At 44.9% G+C, this 21116-nt stretch overlaps 1 protein-coding gene across 3 annotated transcripts in view; it reads left to right on the top strand.

The window, feature by feature from the left end:
• itpr1a (inositol 1,4,5-trisphosphate receptor, type 1a) overlaps nt 1-21116 on the top strand; it is a 100956-nt gene that overhangs the window by 60075 nt on the left and 19765 nt on the right. For all 3 annotated transcript variants that reach the window (XM_083562368.1, XM_083562367.1, XM_083562366.1), the window contains 6 exons: nt 8628-8820; nt 9784-9906; nt 10012-10187; nt 10884-11048; nt 11179-11368; nt 11618-11707. In XM_083562368.1, coding sequence (XP_083418494.1) covers nt 8628-8820; nt 9784-9906; nt 10012-10187; nt 10884-11048; nt 11179-11368; nt 11618-11707 — 937 coding nt within the window. The remainder of the gene's footprint in view (nt 1-8627; nt 8821-9783; nt 9907-10011; nt 10188-10883; nt 11049-11178; nt 11369-11617; nt 11708-21116) is intronic.

The following is a 21116-nucleotide window of genomic DNA, read 5'->3' as shown; positions in this document are numbered from 1 at the left end:
TTGTTGGTAGTGATTGTGACACTGCGCGTCACACTGCAGCCAATAAGCTCCAGTTGCAGGTGGTCTGGAGCGTCAGCAGCATCCACGGAAAAAGAGGAGGAAAAAAGTATTATCTCCTTTTCAATAGCTGCAAAATCCCTGAACCGCTGCTGAAACTCCTCATTCAGAGATGAAATGCTTTCCGCATACCTCCTAATTTGTGCACGAATATTGTTCTCTGGAAAACTGGTCATAATTTCCTGCAGTGATGGGAAATGTGTGGTATCGGGCCGCGTTTGTGTCAAGTGGCTTTGGAAAAGTAGTAGCTTTGTCCCGAAAGCTTTAATGTAGGAATACAGTTGGCTTACCACGGCATTTTGCCCCTGAAGGCTCGTGTTCAGCGCGTTCAGATGTCGTGTTATGTCAACAAAAAATAAAAAAACAGCCAGCCAAACAGGATCAGAGATTTCCGGCATTGGTTGTCCCTTTTGTGTCAGGAATTGTCCGATCTCATTTCTGAGGGAGTAGAATCGCTGAAGTGCAGAACCCCGACTGAGCCATCTTATGTCATTGTGATACACAACATCTCCATATTCAGTGTGGGTGTCGAGGAGAAACTGCTGAAACTGTCGGTGGCACAGGGCTCTGGAGCGAATGTAATTAATAGCCTTTATCACGGGTTTCATAACGTGATCATATTTCAGATGTTTGGCACACAGAACTTGCTGGTGAATGATACAGTGGAGTTTTATGGCTTTGCCTCCCTTTTCGCTGACTTTTTTGCAGACTAGCGTTGATAGCCCACTTTGCTCACCAAGCATGGCAGGTGCGCCGTCCGTAATAATCCCAGTGATTTTTTTCCATTGTAGTTTCATGTCATCTACGGCAGAACAAACAGAAGCAAACAAATCGATCCCTCTCATTTGATCCTTAAGGCTCTGAAAGTCAAGAAGCTCTTCACCCATGTGGATCCAAGATGGCGGCGCGGCAGTAGCTCGCAGCGGCCGCTCCGGACCCAAAATGGTGCTAACTTTATTTTGTAGCCCGCCTTACACAACACATGGACATCGGAGCAACCGGTGTGCCTGTGTACAACCGCAAAACACTGAAAGAACTCAGAAACAACCCAAAGCGGCAGAAACTACGCGACCTCGGCGTGCTCCGAGAACCAGGCCTTCAGACCTCGGCATCGCCTGCGGAGGACGGACGGAGGAGGGGGAATCGGAAGCGCTGCGCGAGAAAGCAGAAACGCGGAAAGCGAGCGGGTGCTAATGCTAGGCTAAAAGCTAAACCTAGCCGGCCCGCTCTACCATCACTACTGCTGGCAAATGTCTGCTCCCTGGACAATAAATTAGACTACATCAGACTCCAACAAGCTACTCGGCGTGAGTACAGACACTGTTGCATTTTTGTGTTTCGGAGACGTGGCTGAGCGACAGAGTTCCGGACGCCGCCATCCAGCTGGACGGGCTAGCCGCGTTTCGTTCCGACAGAAATGCAGCTCTGTGCGGTAAGACTCGCGGCGGCGGTCTGTGTGTTTACATCAACACGGAATGGTGTAAGAACTCTGTGCTTGTTTCTACCTACTGCTTATCGCTGCTGGAGTTTATTGTTGTGAGATGTAGACCTTTTTATTTACCCCGGGAATTCACCACCGCTATTGTGCTCTGAGTGTACATACCACCTAGCGCTAATGCTAAGGAAGCGCTCAGTGTGCTCTACGGGACCATTAGCGGACTTCAAAACTCACACCCTAACGGATTGTTTATTGTTGCCGGAGATTTTAATCACGCAAATCTCAGGACTGTGCTTCCCAAATTCTATCAAAATGTGGACTTTGCAACCAGAGGAGAAAACACGCTGGATGTTGTTTACACAAACATCCGGGGCGCATACCGGGCGAAGCCCCGCCCCCACCTCGGGTACTCAGACCACATCTCTGTTATGCTGATCCCAGCATACAGACCACTCAGCAGGCGTTCAAGACCAGCTCAAAAACAAGTGAGAACCTGGCCAACAGGATCCATGTCTGCTCTCCAGGACTGTTTTGAATGCACTGACTGGGTCATGTTCAGGGAAGCTGCAACCAATGGCGATTTCATCAACTTGGAGGAATACACGTCAACAGTGACCAGCTACATCGGCAACCCAGCCATTAGGGGGGCACACGCCAGTGTACTCTTAGTGCCGGTCCCAAGCCCGGGTAAATGGGGAGGGTTGCGTTAGGAAGGGCATCCAGCGTAAAACATGTGCCAAATCAAATATGCGGATCACAAATGAGAATTTCATACCGGATCGGTCGAGGCCCGGGTTAACAACGACCGCCACAGGTATCGTTAGCCGACAGGGTACCGGTGGAAATTGGGCTACTGTTGGCCGAAGGAGGAGAAGGAGAGGAGGAAGGCATCTACAGAGACGGCAGGAAAAGGAGCAGTGTAGGAGAGTAGAGGTTCGGGTTGGTACTTTAAATGTTGGTACTATGACGGGTAAAGGGAGAGAGATAGCTGATATGATGGAGAGGAGAAAGGTAGATGTGTTGTGTGTTCAGGAGACCAAGTGGAAAGGGAGTAAGGCCAGGAACATTGGAGGTGGGTTTAAACTGTTTTATCATGGTGTGGATGGGAAGAGAAATGGTGTAGGGGTGATTCTGAAGGAAGCGTACAGTAAGAGTGTAGTGGAGGTGAAGAGAGTTTCTGATAGGGTGATGATCGTGAAGGTGGAAGTTGAAGGGATGATGATAAATGTCATCAGTGCCTATGCTCCACAAGTTGGCTGTGAGATGGAGGAGAAAGAAAGATTCTGGAGTGAATTAGATGAAGTGGTAGATGGTGTACCTAGGAAAGAACGATTGGTGATTGGGGCAGACTTTAATGGGCATGTAGGTGAAGGGAACAGAGGTGATGAGGAGGTGATGGGTAGGTATGGTTTTAAGGAGAGGAATGTGGAAGGTCAGATGGTGGTAGATTTTGCTAAAAGGATGGAAATGGCAGTGGTGAACACGTATTTTAAGAAGAAGGAGGATCATAGGGTGACGTATAAGAGTGGAGGAAGGTGCACACAGGTGGATTATCTTCTGTGTAGGAGATGCAACCTGAAGGAGATTGGAGACTGTAAGGTGTTGGCAGGGGACAGTGTAGCTAGACAGCATCGGATGGTGGTCTGTAGGATGGTTTTGGAGGCGAAGAAGAAGAGGAGGAAAGTAAGGTTTGAAAGAAGAATAAGATGGTGGAAACTGAAGGAGGAAGAGTGTAGTGTGAGGTTCAGGGAAGAGGTCAGACAGGGGCTCGGTGGAGGTGAAGAGGTGCCGGATGATTGGGCAACTACTGCAGGAGTGATGAGGGAGGCAGCTAGAAAAGTACTTGGTGTGACATCTGGAAATAGAAAGCAAGACAAGGAGACGTGGTGGTGGAATGAGGAAGTGCAGGAGAGCATTAGGGGGAAGAGGTTGGCAAAACAGAAGTGGGATCGACAGAGTGATGAGAAAAGTAGGCAGGAGTACAAGGAGATGCGGCAGCAGGTTAAAAGGGATGTGGCGAAAGCCAAGGAAAAGGCATATGAGGAACTGTATAAGAGGTTGGACACTAAGGAAGGAGAAAAGGATTTATACCGATTGGCCAAGCAGAGGGACCGAGCTGGGAAGGATGTACTGCAAGTTAGAGCAATAAAGGATGGAGAGGGAAATGTGTTGACTAGTGAGGAGAGTGTGTTGAGAAGATGGAGGGAGTATTTTGAGCAGCTGATGAATGAGGAAAATCAGAGAGAGAGAAGGTTGGAGGATGTGGAGTTAGTAAAGCAGGATGTAGATAGGATTAGTAAGGAGGAAGTGAGAGCAGCGATTAAGAGGATGAAGAATGGAAAGTCGGTTGGACCAGATGACATACCGGTAGAAGCGTGGAGATGTTTAGGAGAGATGGCAGTGGAGTTTTTAACCAGATTGTTTAACAGGATTCTGGAAGGGGAGAGGATGCCTGAGGAATGGAGAAGGAGTGTGCTGGTACCGATCTTTAAGCATAAGGGAGATGTGCAGACCTGCAGTAACTACAGGGGAATTAAGTTGATCAGTCACACCATGAAGTTATGGGAAAGAGTAGTGGAAGCCAGGTTGAGAGAAGAGGTGACCATCTGTGAGCAACAGTATGGTTTCATGCCGAGGAAGAGCACCACAGATGCCTTATTTGCTTTAAGGATGTTGATGGAGAAGTATAGAGAAGGACAGAAGGAGCTGCATTGTGTATTTGTGGATTTAGAGAAAGCGTACGACAGGGTGCCGAGAGAGGAGTTGTGGTATTGTATGAGGAAGTCAGGTGTGTCAGAGAAGTATGTGAGGGTGGTGCAGGACATGTATGAGGACAGTGTGACGGCAGTAAAGTGTGCAGTAGGTACGACAGACTGGTTCAGGGTGAAGGTTGGACTGCATCAAGGATCGGCCCTGAGCCCTTTCCTGTTTGCAGTGGTGATGGACAGGTTGACGGACGAGGTCAGACAGGAGTCTCCCTGGACTATGATGTTTGCAGATGATATTGTGATTTGTGGTGAGAGTAGAGAGCAGGTTGAGAAGAGCCTGGAGAGGTGGAGATATGCGCTGGAGAGAAGGGGAATGAAAGTCAGTAGGTGTAAGACAGAGTACATGTGTGTGAATGAGAGGGAGGGCAGTGGAGTGATGCGGTTGCAGGGAGAAGAGGTGGAGAAGGTGGAGGAGTTCAAGTACCTGGGGTCAACAGTGCAAAGTAATGGAGAGTGTGTTAGGGAAGTAAAGAAAAGAGTGCAGGCAGGGTGGAGTGGGTGGAGAAGAGTGACAGGAGTGATTTGTGATAGAAGAGTATCTGTGAGAGTGAAAGGGAAAGTTTATAGGACTGTGGTGAGACCTGCGATGTTGTATGGATTAGAGACAGTGGCATTGAGTAAAAAAAACAGGAGGTGGAGCTGGAGGTAGCAGAGCTGAAGATGTTGAGGTTTTCGTTGGGAGTGACGAGGATGGACAAGATTAGAAATGAGTTTATTAGAGGGACAGCACATGTAGGATGTTTTGGTGACAAGGTGAGGGAGGCGAGATTGAGATGGTTTGGACATGTGCAGAGAAGGGACATGAATTATATTGGTAGAAAAATGCTGAAGATGGAGCCACCAGGTAGGAGGAAAAGAGGAAGGCCAAGGAGGAGGTTCATGGATGTGGTGAGGGAAGACATGCAGGTAGTTGGTGTAAAAGAGGCAGATATAGAGGACAGGGTGGTATGGAGACGGATGATCCGCTGTGGCGACCCCTAATGGGAGCAGCCGAAAGAAGAAGAAGAAGAAGAAGAAGAAGAAGACGTGACCAGCTACATCGGCAAGTGCATTGATGACGTGACTATTTCCAAGACAGTCACTACACGCTCCAACCAGAAGCCGTGGATGACCGCCAAGGTGCGTGCGCTGCTAAAAACAAGAGACTCTGCCTTCAGAGCAGGGGACAAGACGGCCTTAAAAACAGCAAGGGCCAAACTGTCCCATGCCATCAGAGAGGCGAAGCGCGCACACGCCAAGAGAATCCATGGCCACTTCCAGGACAGCGGAGACACCCGGCGCATGTGGCAGGGCATCCAGGCGATCACGAATTACAAGACCACATCACCTGCTTGTGACCGTGACCCCTCCCTTCAAGATGCACTGAATGACTTCTATGCCCGGTTCGAGGTGCAGAACAACGTGGTGGCGAGGAAGACCATCCCTCCTCCCAGTGACCGGGTGCTCTGTCTAACCACAGCTGAAGTGAGGAAAACTCTATGCAGAGTTAACCCACGGAAGTCTGCTGGACCTGACAACATTCCTGGCAGAGTGCTCAGGGAATGTGCAGAACAACTAGCAGATGTATTCACTGACATCTTTAACATCTCCCTGAGCAGCACCACTGTTCCCACGTGCCTCAAGACGACGACCATCATTCCTGTGCCGAAGAAGTCTTCTGTCTCCTGCCTCAATGACTATCGTCCCGTTGCACTCACACCCTTAATGATGAAGTGCTTCTAAAGGGCTCGTCATGAGGAACATAAAGACCCAGCTCCCACCCGCACTGGACCCCATGCAGTTTGCGTATCGTCCAAACCGCTCCACGGACGATGCCATCTCCACAACCCTCCATCTGGCCCTCACCCATCTGGATAACAAAGACTCTTATGTAAGGATGATGTTCATAGACTTTAGTTCAGCATTTAACACAATCATTCCTCAGCACCTGATTGAGAAGTTGAGCCTACTGGGCCTGAACACCTCCCTCTGCAACTAGATCCTGGACTTCCTGACTGAGAGACCTCAGTCAGTCAGGATCGGGAACAGCATCTCCAGCACCACCACACTGAGCACTGGAGCCCCTCAGGGCTGTGTGCTCAGTCCACTGCTGTTCACTCTGCTGACTCACAACTGTGCACCAACGCACAGCTCGAATCATATCATTAAGTTTGCTGATGACACGACCGTGGTGGGTCTAATCAGCAAGAACGACGAGTCAGCATACAGAGAGGAGGTGCAACGGTTAAAAGCCTGGTGTGAAGCCAACAACCTGTCTCTGAACGTGGACAAAACCAAAGAGATGGTTGTTGACTTCAGGAGAGCACAGAGAGACCATTCTCCACTGATCATCGAGGGATCTTCAGTGGAGATCGTCAAGAGCACCAAATTCCTTGGTGTTCATCTGGCGGATAACCTCACCTGGTCACTTAACACCAGCTCCATCACCAAGAAAGCCCAGCAGCGTCTCTACTTCCTGAGAAGGCTGAGGAAAGCTCATCTCCCTCCCCCCATCCTGACCATGTTCTACAGAGGGGCCATCGAGAGCATCTTGAGCAGCTGCATCACTGCCTGGTTTGGGAACTGCACCGTCTCGGATCGCAAGACCCTACAGAGGATAGTGAGGACAGCTGAGAAGATCATCGGAGTCTTTCTCCCCTCTATCATGGACATTTACACCACACACTGCATCCGCAAAGCACACAGCATTGTGGATGACCACACACACCCGTCACACACACACTTCACCCTCCTACCATCAGGGAAACGGTTCCGAAGCATTCGGGCCGTCACAACAAGACTGTGCAACAGTTTTTTCCCGCAAGCCATCAGGCTCCTCAACAAACATCTGAACTGAACTCTCTCTCACACACACACACACATACTCACACACACACATTTACACACAACTGTGTGACTGATCTGTACAACCCGACTCAACACACATACACTTCGCACACCCAGGTTTCAACACCATTTACACCTTTCATTGTCGCAATAATGTTTACATGCCGTTTGTTGCTGATCTTCCGGGACTTGCTCTCTTTGCACAATATTCTGTCCAAATCCTTTGGTCACTGATCACTTTATTTTGATTGCTGCTATTGTAGAATTGCACAACTGTTTACATTTCTCTGTTTACATTTCTCTGTTTACATTTTTCTGCTACTGTGCACCTTATTCTGTTACGACAGGTTTTACTGGCGGAGCTATTGTTGTTTTTATTTTTATATTTTGTGTATTGTGTATTGTCCTGCACTGTCCTGTGTTGTCTCGCACTGTCTTGTGTTGTCTTTTGCACTGTTTGCACCAGTTGCACACATGCACTTTATGTGGCGAGAATCTTAGTTCCTGGCCCTGTGTTCTTCTGTTCTGTGACTGTTGTTTACTGTTGTTTTATGTTGTTTTTTGTAGCACCTGGGTTCAGGAGGAACGTTGTCTCATTTCACTGTGTACTGCATTAGCTATACATGGTTGAATGACAATAAAAGCTTCTTGACTTCTTGACTTGACTTGACTTGACCCACGTTCATGTCATTGTTCACTCCTCTAAAAAAAAACAGTAACTGAGCGGTGTCAGATGCATCCGTGCTTTCGTCGCAGGCTAACAAAAAAAAGTCAAACTCCACTCCCTTTGCCTCTAACTGTCTCTTGATATCAGCTGAAATTTCTTCAATCCTCTGTGCAACAGTGCTACGACCCAGGCTAACATTGGCAAATTCTTGCTTTTTTTCAGGACAAATTTTCTCCACCATTTGCATCACACAGTCTTTAATAAATTCACCCTCGGTAAAAGGTTTGCAGTGCTTAGCAATCAGCATTGCCACCTCGTAACTCGCCTTTGTAGAATTTTCATTTGAGTCACGGGCTCTTGTGAAAAAACTCTGCTGTGCTATCAAAGCAGCTTCCAGTTGCTTCAGTTTTTCGGTGCGTTCGTTCGCCGTTAGCTTGTCGTAGTTAGCATGTTTCGTCTGGTAGTGCCTCTTAATATTGAATTTCCAATTGTCGTGGAAACGGCGGCCCTCGTTATCAACTTTCCTCTTTTTACTATTTTTCGCTCCAGTCGCCATTTCAGAAATGCGTTAAAAAATACCAATACCACAGGGGTGAATGTTCACACAGGGCTCACGTTATGAGGGCGAAATATAAAATTACTTTGTGTGTGTGTGTGTGTGTGTGTGTGTGTGTGTGTGTGTGTTTACTGTGGGAAACTGCTGGCGGGCCACATATTATTGATTTTATGACACGAGGCTTCGCGGGCCGGACTTTGGGCATGTCTGACATACACAATATACAGTGTAGAGCAAACATGATTTAATAGGCTGAAATCACTTCATATAATCGTGTGTGTGTGTGTGTGTGTGTGTGTGTGTGTGTGTGTGCAGATTGTCCGTCAGGACCGCACCATGGAGCAGATTGTGTTTCCGGTCCCTCATATCTGCTCATTCCTGACGAACGAGTCGAAGCTCCGTGTGTATTATAGCACAGAGCGAGATGAGCAGGGCAGCAAAATCAACGACTTCTTCCTCAGAGCAGACGATCTTTACAGCGAGATGAGGTGGCAGAAAAAACTTCGAGGTATAGACCTCCACTGTGTGTGTGTGTGTGTGTGTGTGTGTGTGTGTGTGTGTGTGTGTGTGTGTGTGTGTGTGAGAGAGAGAGAGAATCATACACACATCTTTATTACAGACTTTCTGTGTAGGAGCTCCACATTGTAACATTAGAGCCAAAGAGAGCGTTTTCATGTTCCACAGTGAGCTGAGAGACACAGCAGTGTGGAGTGACTAACAGCTGCACAGATGTTTCACACACTGATATTAACTGACCCCTTGGAAGCCCCACCCCTTCCTCTGACCTTACATTAGTAATGATTAAGCTGGTTTAGACTGTGTGTGTGTGTGTGTGTGTGTGTGTGTGTGTATTTATTTATTATTATGAGAAAGCAAATTTCTCGTTTGTGTGTGTGTGTGTGTGTGTGTGTGTGTGTGTGTGTGTGTGTGTGTGTGTGTGTGTGTGTGTGTGTGTGCTCCATGGTGGTAATGTAACATGCAACTTCAATGAAATAGATTTATTACAGAACAATGAAAGTAACTATTTTACACACTGAGACGTCTGAAACAGATTACAGCATGTAAACAAGCTGAAAGTAATGAGCAGAACATGATCATGATCCAAAACCCTGGCAGATAATAATAACTGTGTAAGTGCAGTTTATAGAGACAGGGCTGAAAGTTTAACACAGGAAACAGGAACTAATATTAAACCCAGTGTAAGAGTCACAGAGTCTGTTCCTGACCAGAGCATGGACTTGTGCTTTCTGGCTTTGGTCCTGGAAACAGATGGAAACACTGAAAGTCCTGTTCTGAGTACCGTTAGAGTCACGTTTTTTGTTGGTTTCAGGATTTAATAAATCAGTAATATATGGACCATGTTTTTGTGTAACTTTACTCATTAGCTTACGTGTGTGTGTGTGTGTGTGTGTGTGTGTGTGTGTGTGTGTGTGTGTGTGTGTGTGTGTGTGTGTGTGTGTGTGTGTTTTAGCTCAGCCCGTGTTGTATTGGTGCAGTAGGAACATGTCGTTCTGGAGTAACGTGTCATTTAACCTGGCCGTGCTGATTAACGTGTTGGTGGCGTTTTTCTACCCACTGGAAAGCGTGAGTGATAGTGAGTACTGTAGCACACCTTCTTCATCATCATCATCATCGTCTTCATCATCATTATCATTAACATATTCATCATCATCATCGTCATATTCATCATGTGTTCCAGGTCACTTGGAGCCCTCAGTGTCTCTGTTATTGTGGGGGTGTGTGTTGGGTTCATTGGTCTTTGTGTTACTGTGGCCCAGTCCGAATGCAGTGAGGGTTCTCGTAATCTCCTCTGTCCTGCGCCTTGGCTTCTCATTAGGTCTCCATCACATGCTTTCCCTACTGGGAGCCTTTAACGTATGTACACACACACACACACACAGACACAAACACAACTCCAGCACCTCACTGCACTTTCCACACCTGACCGCAGTGTCACTAACATCCACGCTGGGACAAAATGCAGCAAATTGGGATGCGAACTTTCTGAACTCTGTGTGTAAAATAATTCCCAGGCTGACACACACATTCTAGCACTCTGTAACAAAGTAACACACAATGTAACACACTCTGACAATCTGTAACACAATAACACACATTTAACACAACAACACACTCAGTATCACACTCTAACACAGTTACACATACTATAACACACTATAACACAATAACACACACACTGTAACACACTCTGACACTCTGTAACAACTAAACTCACTGTAACACTAACACACTGACACTCTGTAACACACACTGTAACACACTGCCACTCTGTAACACACTCTGTAACACAATTACACACACTGTAACAAACTCTGAAACTCTGTAAGACCATAACACACTCTAACACTATGTAACACTAAAACACTGTAACACACTGACACTCTGTAACACACACTGTAACACACCCTGACACTCTGTAATAACTAAACTCACTGTAACACTGTAACACTAACACACTGACACTCTGTAACACACTATATGATACACACTAATAATGTGTGTTGTGTATATTAAGTGTGTTGTGTAGATAAAGTGTATTGTGTATTGCAGGTGTGTAATAAGATTGTGTTCCTGTTGAGCTTTGTGGGAAACAGAGGGACGTTTACTCGTGGTTACAGAGCAATGGTGATGGACAGAGAGTTCCTCTTTCACCTGCTTTATCTTCTTATCTGTACACTGGGTCTTTTTGGACACGTCTTCTTCTACAGCTTACTGGTGACCTTCTAACCTCAAATTTCTAACCTCACATTTTAACTAAATATTTAACCCTGAAACATTAAAATGCAGATGTGTGTGTGTGTGTGTGTCTGTGTGTGTGTGTAAAATGTGTGTGTGTGTGTTGTAGTTGTTTGACCTGGTGAACAGAGAGGAAACGTTGCTGAACGTGATTAAAAGCGTGACGAGAAACGGTCGCTCTATCGTCCTCACTGCTGTTCTGGGTCTCATCCTGGTTTATCTCTTCTCCATTGTGGGCTACATATTCTTCAAAGACGACTTTATACTGGAGGTGGACCGTATCACTAACACTTCTCTGGGTACACACATATACACACATATACACACATATACACACACACACACACACACACAGTGTGTAAAGTGACTTAAGTGATGGTATGAAGGTTGTTCAGGGAGCAAACTTTAGACAAAGTCACTAACAATTTTATTCCAAATGACTAAGTTGAGATACACACCTCATACTGCACAATGAAAATTTTGAAGGATTTATCCTGTGTGTGTGTGTGTGTGTGTGTGTGTGTGTGTGTGTGTGTGTGTGTGTGTAGAGGAGGGGGTGAATCAGGTGAACACGTTCCCTCCCGAGGGTTCATGTGTGTTAGAGAATGGGACGTGTGTATCGATGGATTCAGAAGAAGGTAAAACACATTACAGGTCATTTAGTGATTTCAATTTTAAAAAGTCACAATTAACCAGGAGTAAAATTGGAATGTAAAAGTTTACTGTCTATAAATGTGTTGCTTATAAGTTCCTTCCTAATTAGTGATCCATTCGTGACTGGTGAAGAAAAAATTTCCTGAGACTTTATAAGGAAGAAACCTAGAGAGGAATCAGATTTTAAAGATAACCTCATCCTCAACACTGCAAGTCCATCATTACAGTTCCATCAGTGTTGAGGTTATAAAGTGTTCAGTGATGACGCTTACATGCAGAACTGTTCATGCAAACTGTGGTCCTGAGCACATTGTATTGTTAATTACAGTCCAAATCCATCCGCCAAGTTCTTCAGTCGCTCAGTCACTTCATGGATCTTTAGAACTGGTAAAAACACACAACATGGTGTAGTGAGAGCAGCAGCCTGTTACAGCAGATCCTCAGTTCCTACTTTTCTTTTTCCTTTTCCTCACTTTTGAGCTCAGTTTTTTTACTTAGATCTTTAACTTTTAAGTTTTTACACACTCAGTATGATTACAACACAAGTTTTACACTTTTTTATGGTCCTTCCACTGCTTTTGGCACTCTTTGTGAGGAGTAGCGCCCAGCAGAGAAGTGCTGTGTTTAAGAACACACGTGATCAGCTGCTTGCGCTCTCCAAACCAGCGCTTCTTACCGGAGTCAGACACGAGATTCCGCAGCGAGTGCAGAGCCGGTCAGAAGGTTAGCGTGAGGCGGAGGAGATTCAAACCACCGATCTTGTCTGTCATTGTGTACGGTCCTTGTGTAATATCACATCCAGTGATTATGTAATAAGATGGATGAACAGAGAACAGAACAGAAGGAATACGTGGTTGCATACGGACCTCCCGGATCATAGCGGCTCCATACCCGGCTCAGTGATAAGAAAAAGGGTGGTGAGACTGCTGAGTATGTGAATGAGAGATAGTGTAATCCCAGACATGTTACCGTGAAGGAACGTCTTTGCTTTCCAGATATTGAACTTTTAGCTGTGAGTATTATGCCCCATATTATGCCCCAAGTTCTTTATAAGTGTAAGTTTGTCCCTGATGAACCTGGTGGCGACTGTGGTGAAGGAAAAACTCCCTGCTTACATTCCGCCGACAGCTGACCACATCTAGGCATTTGTGACCATAACTTTAATCGTCAATCTGGACTCTACATTACCAACTTTCTACCGGTTTGTGCTGTCCCACATGAGAAAACAGGACATTGGACCTTCTGTATGCTAACATCAAAGATGCCATACAAAGCCATCAATCTCTGCAACTCTGATCACAATCTGGTCTCGTTAACACCTCTGTATGTTTCAGCAGTTCAAAGGCAACTGATCTCCCCAAGGAGTGTGAGAAAATAGTCACAGGAAGCCAGTGAGACCCTGCAGGACGGCTTTGAGCATACGGATTAAAATGTGCTGTGAACCACAAAATCACATACTGCATTACTGACTATATTAACTACTGCCATGACACCATTATCCCTCCCTCGGTATGCTGTCATCCCAACAACAAGCCTTGGATCACCAGCAACTTGAAAGAACTGTTAAACAAGAAGAATAGAGCTTTTAGGTCTGGTGACAGGAATGAACCGAAAAGGATACAGCGAGAGCTGAGGGAGTGCAAGGACTCGTATCAGTAAAAGCTGAAGAGTAAACTTTAGCAAAACATTAACTGAGCTGTGCGGACGGGAATGAAGCAGTTTACCGGCTTCATTCAGCAGGAGCAGCCTGGTCAGGGCCAAAAAGCTGAACTTGCATTTTAACAGAATTAGCACAGGACCTCCGCCTGGGCCGTTCAACACAGGGCCAGTCTTCACACACCCACATCACCATCATCAGTAACTCCTGAGCACCACTGCTCACAACCCCCCAGCACAATCCTCCTCTGAAACCAGCACACCACCCTCACTGACTGTGACATTTACATTTAGATTTGTGGCATTTAGCAGACGTCTGTGTCAAGAATAGAATAAAGAAATAGTGGTGCTTTGGAAAACATTCTGCGTAGTATCGGTAACTGTTCTTTCTGGCCTTAATGACTTCAGACCAATCGCACTGACGTCACATGTCTTGACGGTGTTAGAGCACCTAGGACCACTGGGTTAAGCCTTCTCTGGTCCCACTACAGTTTGCCTAGCAGCCTCATGTGGGCGTGAATGATGCAGTGATCTAGCTGTGGCAGCGTGCTCACTCTTTCCTGGATGGATGTAGTGGTATTGTGAGGATCATGTTTTTTTATTTCCCCAGTGCCTTTAATACAATACATCAATTTCTACTGAGTGAGGAACTGCTCAGGGTGGGTTTCAGCACATCCATTGTGTCCTGGATAACTGATCTGTTAGATAAGCCCAGTTTGTAAGGTTGGGGAATTCTCCGTCTGATGTGGTGGTCAGTAACACAGGAGCACCTCAGGGGACTGTCCTTTCTCCATTACTGTTCACTCTGTACACCTCAGATTTCCAAAACAACTCCTTTCCTACATTCTGCTACCTGCAGAAGTTCTTTGATGGCCCTGCAGTGTGGGGTGTATTAGGAGTCGGAGTAGTACTTCTGGACAGCTTTGTGGAGCGGTGCACCAGGAACCATCTTCTCCTGAACATCATTAAAACCAAAGAGATGATAGTGGACTTTAAGAAGGGTATAACTATGTATAAACCCGTTACCTTAATGGGTGAGGAGGTTGTGGTTGTGGACAACTACAAGTACTTGGGTGTTGACTTAAACAGCAGATTGGCCTGGAGGACCAACATGGATGCTGTGTATAAGAAGAGGTTGAGGAGACTTTATTTCCTGAGGAAACTCAGCAGGATGCTGGAAATCTTTTATCAGACTGTTGTGGTAAGTGTTTTTTTTAATGCTGTGGTCTACTGGGGGAGCATCAGTGCCAGGGATGCAGACAAGATCAATATCCAAACCATCAGACACAAACTGGACAGATTGGAGACAGTGAGGGAGGACAGGTCACTGAACAAACTCCTGTCAATCATGAAATCTCCATCACACCCACTACATGATACCATACAGAGGCAGCAGAGTTCATTCTCCAACAGACTGATTCAGATTCAATGTCACAAAGAACGACTCAGCAAATCGTTCCTACTGCATGCCATTGCACTGTACAAAGACTCACCTCTCTGTAACACAATTTCATTCTTTTCTTTCTTTATGAATTGCCAGTTTTCTCTCTGTTTATCTACGTGATATCTGCATTGTATTTATTTAAGTTACAATTATTTATTTAAAAAATTCTATTTAATTTAAAATAATTTTTTTTTACATTTTTTTTCCTCCCCTGCTGGTGGTGTAATGCAATAATTTCCCTCACAGGATTAATAATATATATCGAAGTCTAAGTCTAAGGCTGTTCATGTGGGAAAATCTCCAGCCATACAGAGTGTCTAACTGAGGACAACTCCATCCAGAGGTGTGGGGGTCAAAGGGAGAGAGAAAAACTTTTGACTTTTACAATCCTTTATTTAACATTAGTCATGTTTAATGCAGTATCTGTTTTGATTTGTCAAGTTCAAGTCAAGTTTATTTCTATTGCACTTTTTACAACAGACATTGTCTCAAAGCAGCTTTAGAGATTTTTAAGAGTTAAGGTGAATGGTGTGCATTTATCCCTGATGAGCAGCCATGGTGACAAATTTGTCAATTAAATAAATAGATAAATAAGTAAATAAAAAAAATAAACAAATAAAATCAGGTAATGACAGTTAAAGGTTGGGGGAGGGGCAAATGATCATGAAGTTTAGTTCTGGTGCAAAATATAACTCTTCATCTCTCAAAGAACACAGAGCTTCTTTACAACACCACACAGCCTCAAACATCTTCACGTCCCCCACACTCTTCTAAATCTGAGGGCATAACAGTCAGCATTTTGTTTCACTTTGTTTTTTCTGCTTAGGTATGTGGCCATTTTCACTGCCCAAAAATAAAGCCATTATCAGTTGGCACATGAACCTGTTTCTCCTGACGTACTTAAAACCAAGAATAAAACACTGAAAAGTAAAAGTCACATTCAAAGAACTTAAAATAAGTTTTAAAAGCAGAAACAGTGACTGTAACCTTTCAAAGTGTGAAAAACAGTTTCTCTCTGTGAACAGAACGGACCGTCCTGTAGAACATCAGGGTTTAAAATAAAAGAGTTCACAGAGATGATGCAGTGTAAAATCCTCCACTGGAGGTCGGCAACTTTTTTGGTTAACGGTGGTTTGTACAGTGTCTCCACTCTGGCTTAATATCATCATTAAAACCAAGAACATTTCTCCACTGGGGGCCCACCCTCCCAATCAGTTTATTCTTATTTAAAACCTTCACACAGGCCCTGTAGAGCAGCTTCTCCATCACTGTCTAAGTTCATCTCCCCTTCACCCCTGCACTCCAGAAGGGGACCGCCACACCCGTCGAGGTCAGGAGCGATGTCCAGCTGGGGAAAGGATTCCTCCTCTGCAGGACCACCTCTACAGAGGCCTATACGTGCTGCAAGGTCTTCTTCTCGTGACAGGTCTGCCCCTGCGATGTTCACCAGCTCCTGGAGTATGACAATCTTTAAGGAGATCAAAGCTCTGGACAGTGTGGTGGTGGTCGCACCGGAGATGTCTAGTCGACTCCCGTAGACCAGGGGCTCCTCCAGCAGCCAGTGTAATGTTCCACAACTCTTATTTAGTTTTTGAAAAAAAGTCCATATTTTAAAAAGTCACCGGTAAAATACTGGTAGTCCAGACACGTCCAGCATGTTTGTGTCCATTAGAAACAAAGTTCTGTCTAGTCCCAGTCCTCCCACCATGTGCAAGAGTTCACTGGCTGCTTTTCTCCACACCAGGTTCCTGGGACCGATTAAGAGTCTTAGTATGCTCTCCATACTAAGTCTCTGGGTCCAGTAAGGAGTCTCTGGATAAACTGGAGGCGAAAGGCTGCAGTTCTGCTGGCAATATGAACCAGCCCTTGCCCATCTTCCTCCTTGGGCAGATGGAGGACACTCTGTGGAATCCAGTGCCCATGGCTTGGATGTTTGCTAGCATGGTTTGGTGGTGATCCACGCATGCCAGCTTATGCCAGAGAGACGACACTGCCAGGTTGTTAATCACCAGCTTTCACCCCCTGTAGGACATCCTTGGAACCAGTCACTTCCACCTGCTCAGTTTGCCTCTGATGTTCTCTACAGTGCCCAGTTTTTATTTAAAAACTCATGACTCCCCAGGTAGACACACAAGTATTTAAAACCACCCCTTTTCCACATCAGGCCTCCTGAAAGTGTAGGCTTATCACCTCCCCACTCCCCAACTAAAACTTCACTTTTTCCCCAATTAACCTGTGCTGATGATAAAAACTCAAAGTCCTTCAAAACATCAATTAGGATATTTACATCAGACTGGGATCCCACCGTTACAGTCTGGTCATCTGCATATGCTGACAGGTAGAGTGAAGCATCGCCATGTGGAATATTAAAACCAGAAAGAAGATTTCTTAGCTTTATTAAAAGAGGCTCAATAGTTGGGTTTACAACATTCCTGACAGTGAACAGCCCTGCCTGATCCCTCTGTACACTCTAAAAGGGGCACATAAACCACCATTAACCTTCAGTACACTCTCAATCTCACTGTACAGCAACCTGATCATGGCTATAAAACCAGGGTTGAACCCAAAGCTTTCCAGCACCTTCCACAAGTATTCATGCTCAAACCGTTCAAAAGCCTTTTTCTGCTCTGGGAAAATCAGACTAGTCTTGAAGCTCAATAGCATGAAGGCGGCCAAAATGTCACAAATTAAGTAAACGTTATCAAATATTGACCTGCCAGGCACACAGTACGTCTGGTCAAGTCAAGTTTATTTCTATTGCACTTTTCACAACAGACATTGTCTCAAAGCAGCTTTACAGAATTTACCAGTGAAGGTGAATGGTGTGTATTTATCCCTGATGAGCACCATGGAGACTGTGGTGAAGAAAAAACTCCCATAGATGACATAAGGTAAAAACCTTGAGAGGAACCAGACTCAAAAGCAGAACCTCATCCTTATGTGGGTGACATCAAGAGTGTGATTATAGTCTTTAAACACTACAGAACACTGGAGAGTGAAAACTAACATGAGCACTGGAGTGTGTGATTATGAGTGATGATCTTTCTACAGTCTTTTACAGTCATTTGAGGTTATGGAACCAGGAGCTAGTGAGCAACTTATAAAATAGCTCAACACCAGCTTCTCCATGCCAGAGCCTTTTAACACTCAAAGAGGTCCAGTGTCCAAACTCCACATGATGTGGAATCCAAATGGCGCTGGTACATATCTAGATGGTTCGGGATGTTTGTGGGCATCTACTTCTTTAAAGGTCCACAATCTTCATGAGGTGGGACATGACTGGAGCTGGAGCAACCTCAGGATGCCTCGGGATGGGGAGAGAAAGAGAAGCAGTGGAGAGGAATTAGCGTAGCTGTTGTTCGTGATATTAACAGCACAAGTTGATAATGTGCATGTGATCAGATGTTCTGGAGCACAAGGTTATTATGTGATGTGTGTTATGTGTAGAACTCGCTAAAAACATACGTCTTTAATCTGCACTTAAACTGGGAGAGTGTGTCTGAACCCCGAACACTGTCAGGAAGACTATTCCAGAGTTTAGGAGCTAAATGTGAGAATGTTCTACCACCTTTAGTGGACTTTGCTATTCTAGGAACTACTAGAAGTCCAGAGTTTTGAGATCTCAGGAAACGTGGCAGATTGTAGCGTGTTAGAAGACTGGAAAGATACATGGAGATAAACCATTTAGTGTTTTGTAAGAACGTAGCAGTAGTTTGTAGTGGATTTGAATCTTAACAGGAAGCCAGTGTAGGGATGAGAAGAATGGGGTTATATGGTGATATTTTCTCAACCTTGTGAGAACTCTGACTGCTGCATTCTGGACAAACTGTAGCTTGTTTATTAATGATGCAGGACATCCAACTAGTAATGCATTACAATAGTACAGTCTGGAGGTCATGAACACATGGATGAGCTTCTCTGCATCAGATATAGACAACATGTTTCTTAGCTTAGCAATATTTCTACAGTTACAGAAGCTGTTTTTGTAACTTGGTTGATATGATTTTAAAAAGACAAGTTGCTCTAAAATAACTCCCAGGTCTTTTACTGTTGAACTAGTGGTTACAGAACATCCTTCTAAATGCAGGTTGAAATGCTGGAGCTTCTGTGTACTGGTTTTTGTGCCGATGAGCAAAATCTATCTATAATTTCTTATCAGAATTTAATAGTAGAAAGTTATGAGTCATCCAGTCTTTTAATTCTTTAACACACTCAGTTATCCGATCTAATTGAGTGTATCGTCTGGTTTTGATGAGATACAGTGAGGAAAATAAGTATTTGAACACCCTGCTATTTTGCAAGTTCTCCCACTTAGAAATCATGGAGGGGTCTAAAATTGTCTTCGTAAGTGCATGTCCATTGTGAGAGACATAATCTAACAAAAAAAAATCCAGAAATCACAATGTATGATTTTTTAACTATTTATTTGTATGATACAGCTGCAAATAAGTATTTGAACACCTGAGAAAGTCAATGTTAATATTTGGTACAGAAGCCTTTGTTTGCAATTACAGAGGTCAAACGTTTCCTGTAGTTTTTCACCAGGTTTGCACACACTGCAGGAGGGATTTTGGCCCACTCCTCCACACAGATCTTCTCTAGATCAGTCAGGTTTCTGGCCTGTCGCTGAGAAACACAGAGTTTGAGTCCCTCCAAAAATTCTCTATTGGGTTTAGGTCTGGAGACTGGCTAGGCCACGCCAGAACCTTGATATGCTTCTTACAGAGCCACTCCTTGGTTATCCTGGCTGTGTGCTTCGGGTCATTGTCATGTTGGAAGACCCAGCCTCGACCCATCTTCAATGCTCTAACTGAGGGAAGGAGGTTGTTCCCCGAAATCTCGCAATACATGGCCCCGGTCATCCTCTCCTTAATACAGTGCAGTCGCCCTGTCCCATGTGCAGAAAAACACCCCCAAAGCATGATGCTACCACCTCCATGCTTCACAGTAGGGATGGTGTTCTTGGGATGGTACTTATCATTCTTCTTCCTCCAAACACGTTTAGTGGAATTATGACCCAAAAGTTCTATTTTGGTCTCATCTGACCACATGACTTTCTCCTATGACTCCTCTGGATCATCCAAATGGTCATTAGCAAACTTAAGACGTGCCTGGACATGTGCTGGTTTAAGCAGGGGAGCCTTCTGTGCCATGCATGATTTCAAACCATGACGTCTTAGTGTATTACCAACAGTAACCTTGGAAACGATGGTCCCAGCTCTGTTCAGGTCATTGGCCAGCTCCTCCTGTGTAGTTCTGGGCTGATTTCCCACCTTCCTTAGGATCATTGAGACCCCACGAGGTGAGCTCTTGCATGGAGCCCCAGTCCGAGGGAGATTGACAGTCATGTTTAGCTTCTTCCATTTTCTAATGATTGCTCCAACAGTGGACCTTTTTTCACCAAGCTGCTTGGCAATTTCCCCGTAGCCCTTTCCAGCCTTGTGGAGGTGTACAATTTTGTCTCTAGTGTCTTTGGACAGCTCTTTGGTCTTGGCCATGTTAGTAGTTGGATTCTCACTGATTGTATGGGGTGGACAGGTGTCTTTTTGCAGCTAATAACCTCAAACAGGTGCATCTACTTTAGGATAATAAATGAAGTGGAGGTGGACATTTTGAAGACAGACTAACAGGTCTTTGAGGGTCAGAATTCTAGCTGATAGACAGGTGTTCAAATACTTATTTGCAGCTGTTTAATACAAATAAATAGTTAAAAAATATATTGTGATTTCTGGATTTTTTTTTTTTACATTATGTCTCTCACAGTGGACATGCACCTACGATGACAATTTCAGACCCCTCCATGATTTCTAAGTGGGAGAACTTGCAAAATAGCAGGGTGTTCAAATACTTATTTTCCTCACTGTAAATAGCTGGGTATCATCAGCATATAACAATGGAAGCTAATCCCATACCATCTAATAATATTTCCTAAGGCAGTGGTCCCCAACCCCCGGGCCGCGGACCGGCACCGGTCCGTGGGTCAATTGGTACCAGGGCCACACAGAAAGAACACCTAACTTACATTATTTCTGTTTTTATTTATCTGATCCTAAACAATGTTTTATTTTGGAAAATGACCGGATTCTCTCCTGCCCATCTGTCTATGACTCTTGATGCAGGTCATGATGCCTCGGTCACACGTCTTACCTCCATCCACTACCTTCTTAAAGGGGCTCCCGCTGGTAACACATAATACATTGCCGCTAAATTCAAACCCTAAAACAAACAAACAACAACACAGTGGATTAATGTTTATTATTATATTTAGTAAAATATCAGTTTTTATGCTGGTC

Source organism: Silurus aristotelis, assembly GCF_946808225.1.
Source record: "Silurus aristotelis genome assembly, chromosome: 2".
In the NCBI taxonomy this organism is placed as follows: domain Eukaryota; kingdom Metazoa; phylum Chordata; class Actinopteri; order Siluriformes; family Siluridae; genus Silurus; species Silurus aristotelis.
Note: the sequence above shows the minus strand (reverse complement) of the source record. Positions and strands in the feature narration are given on the sequence as shown.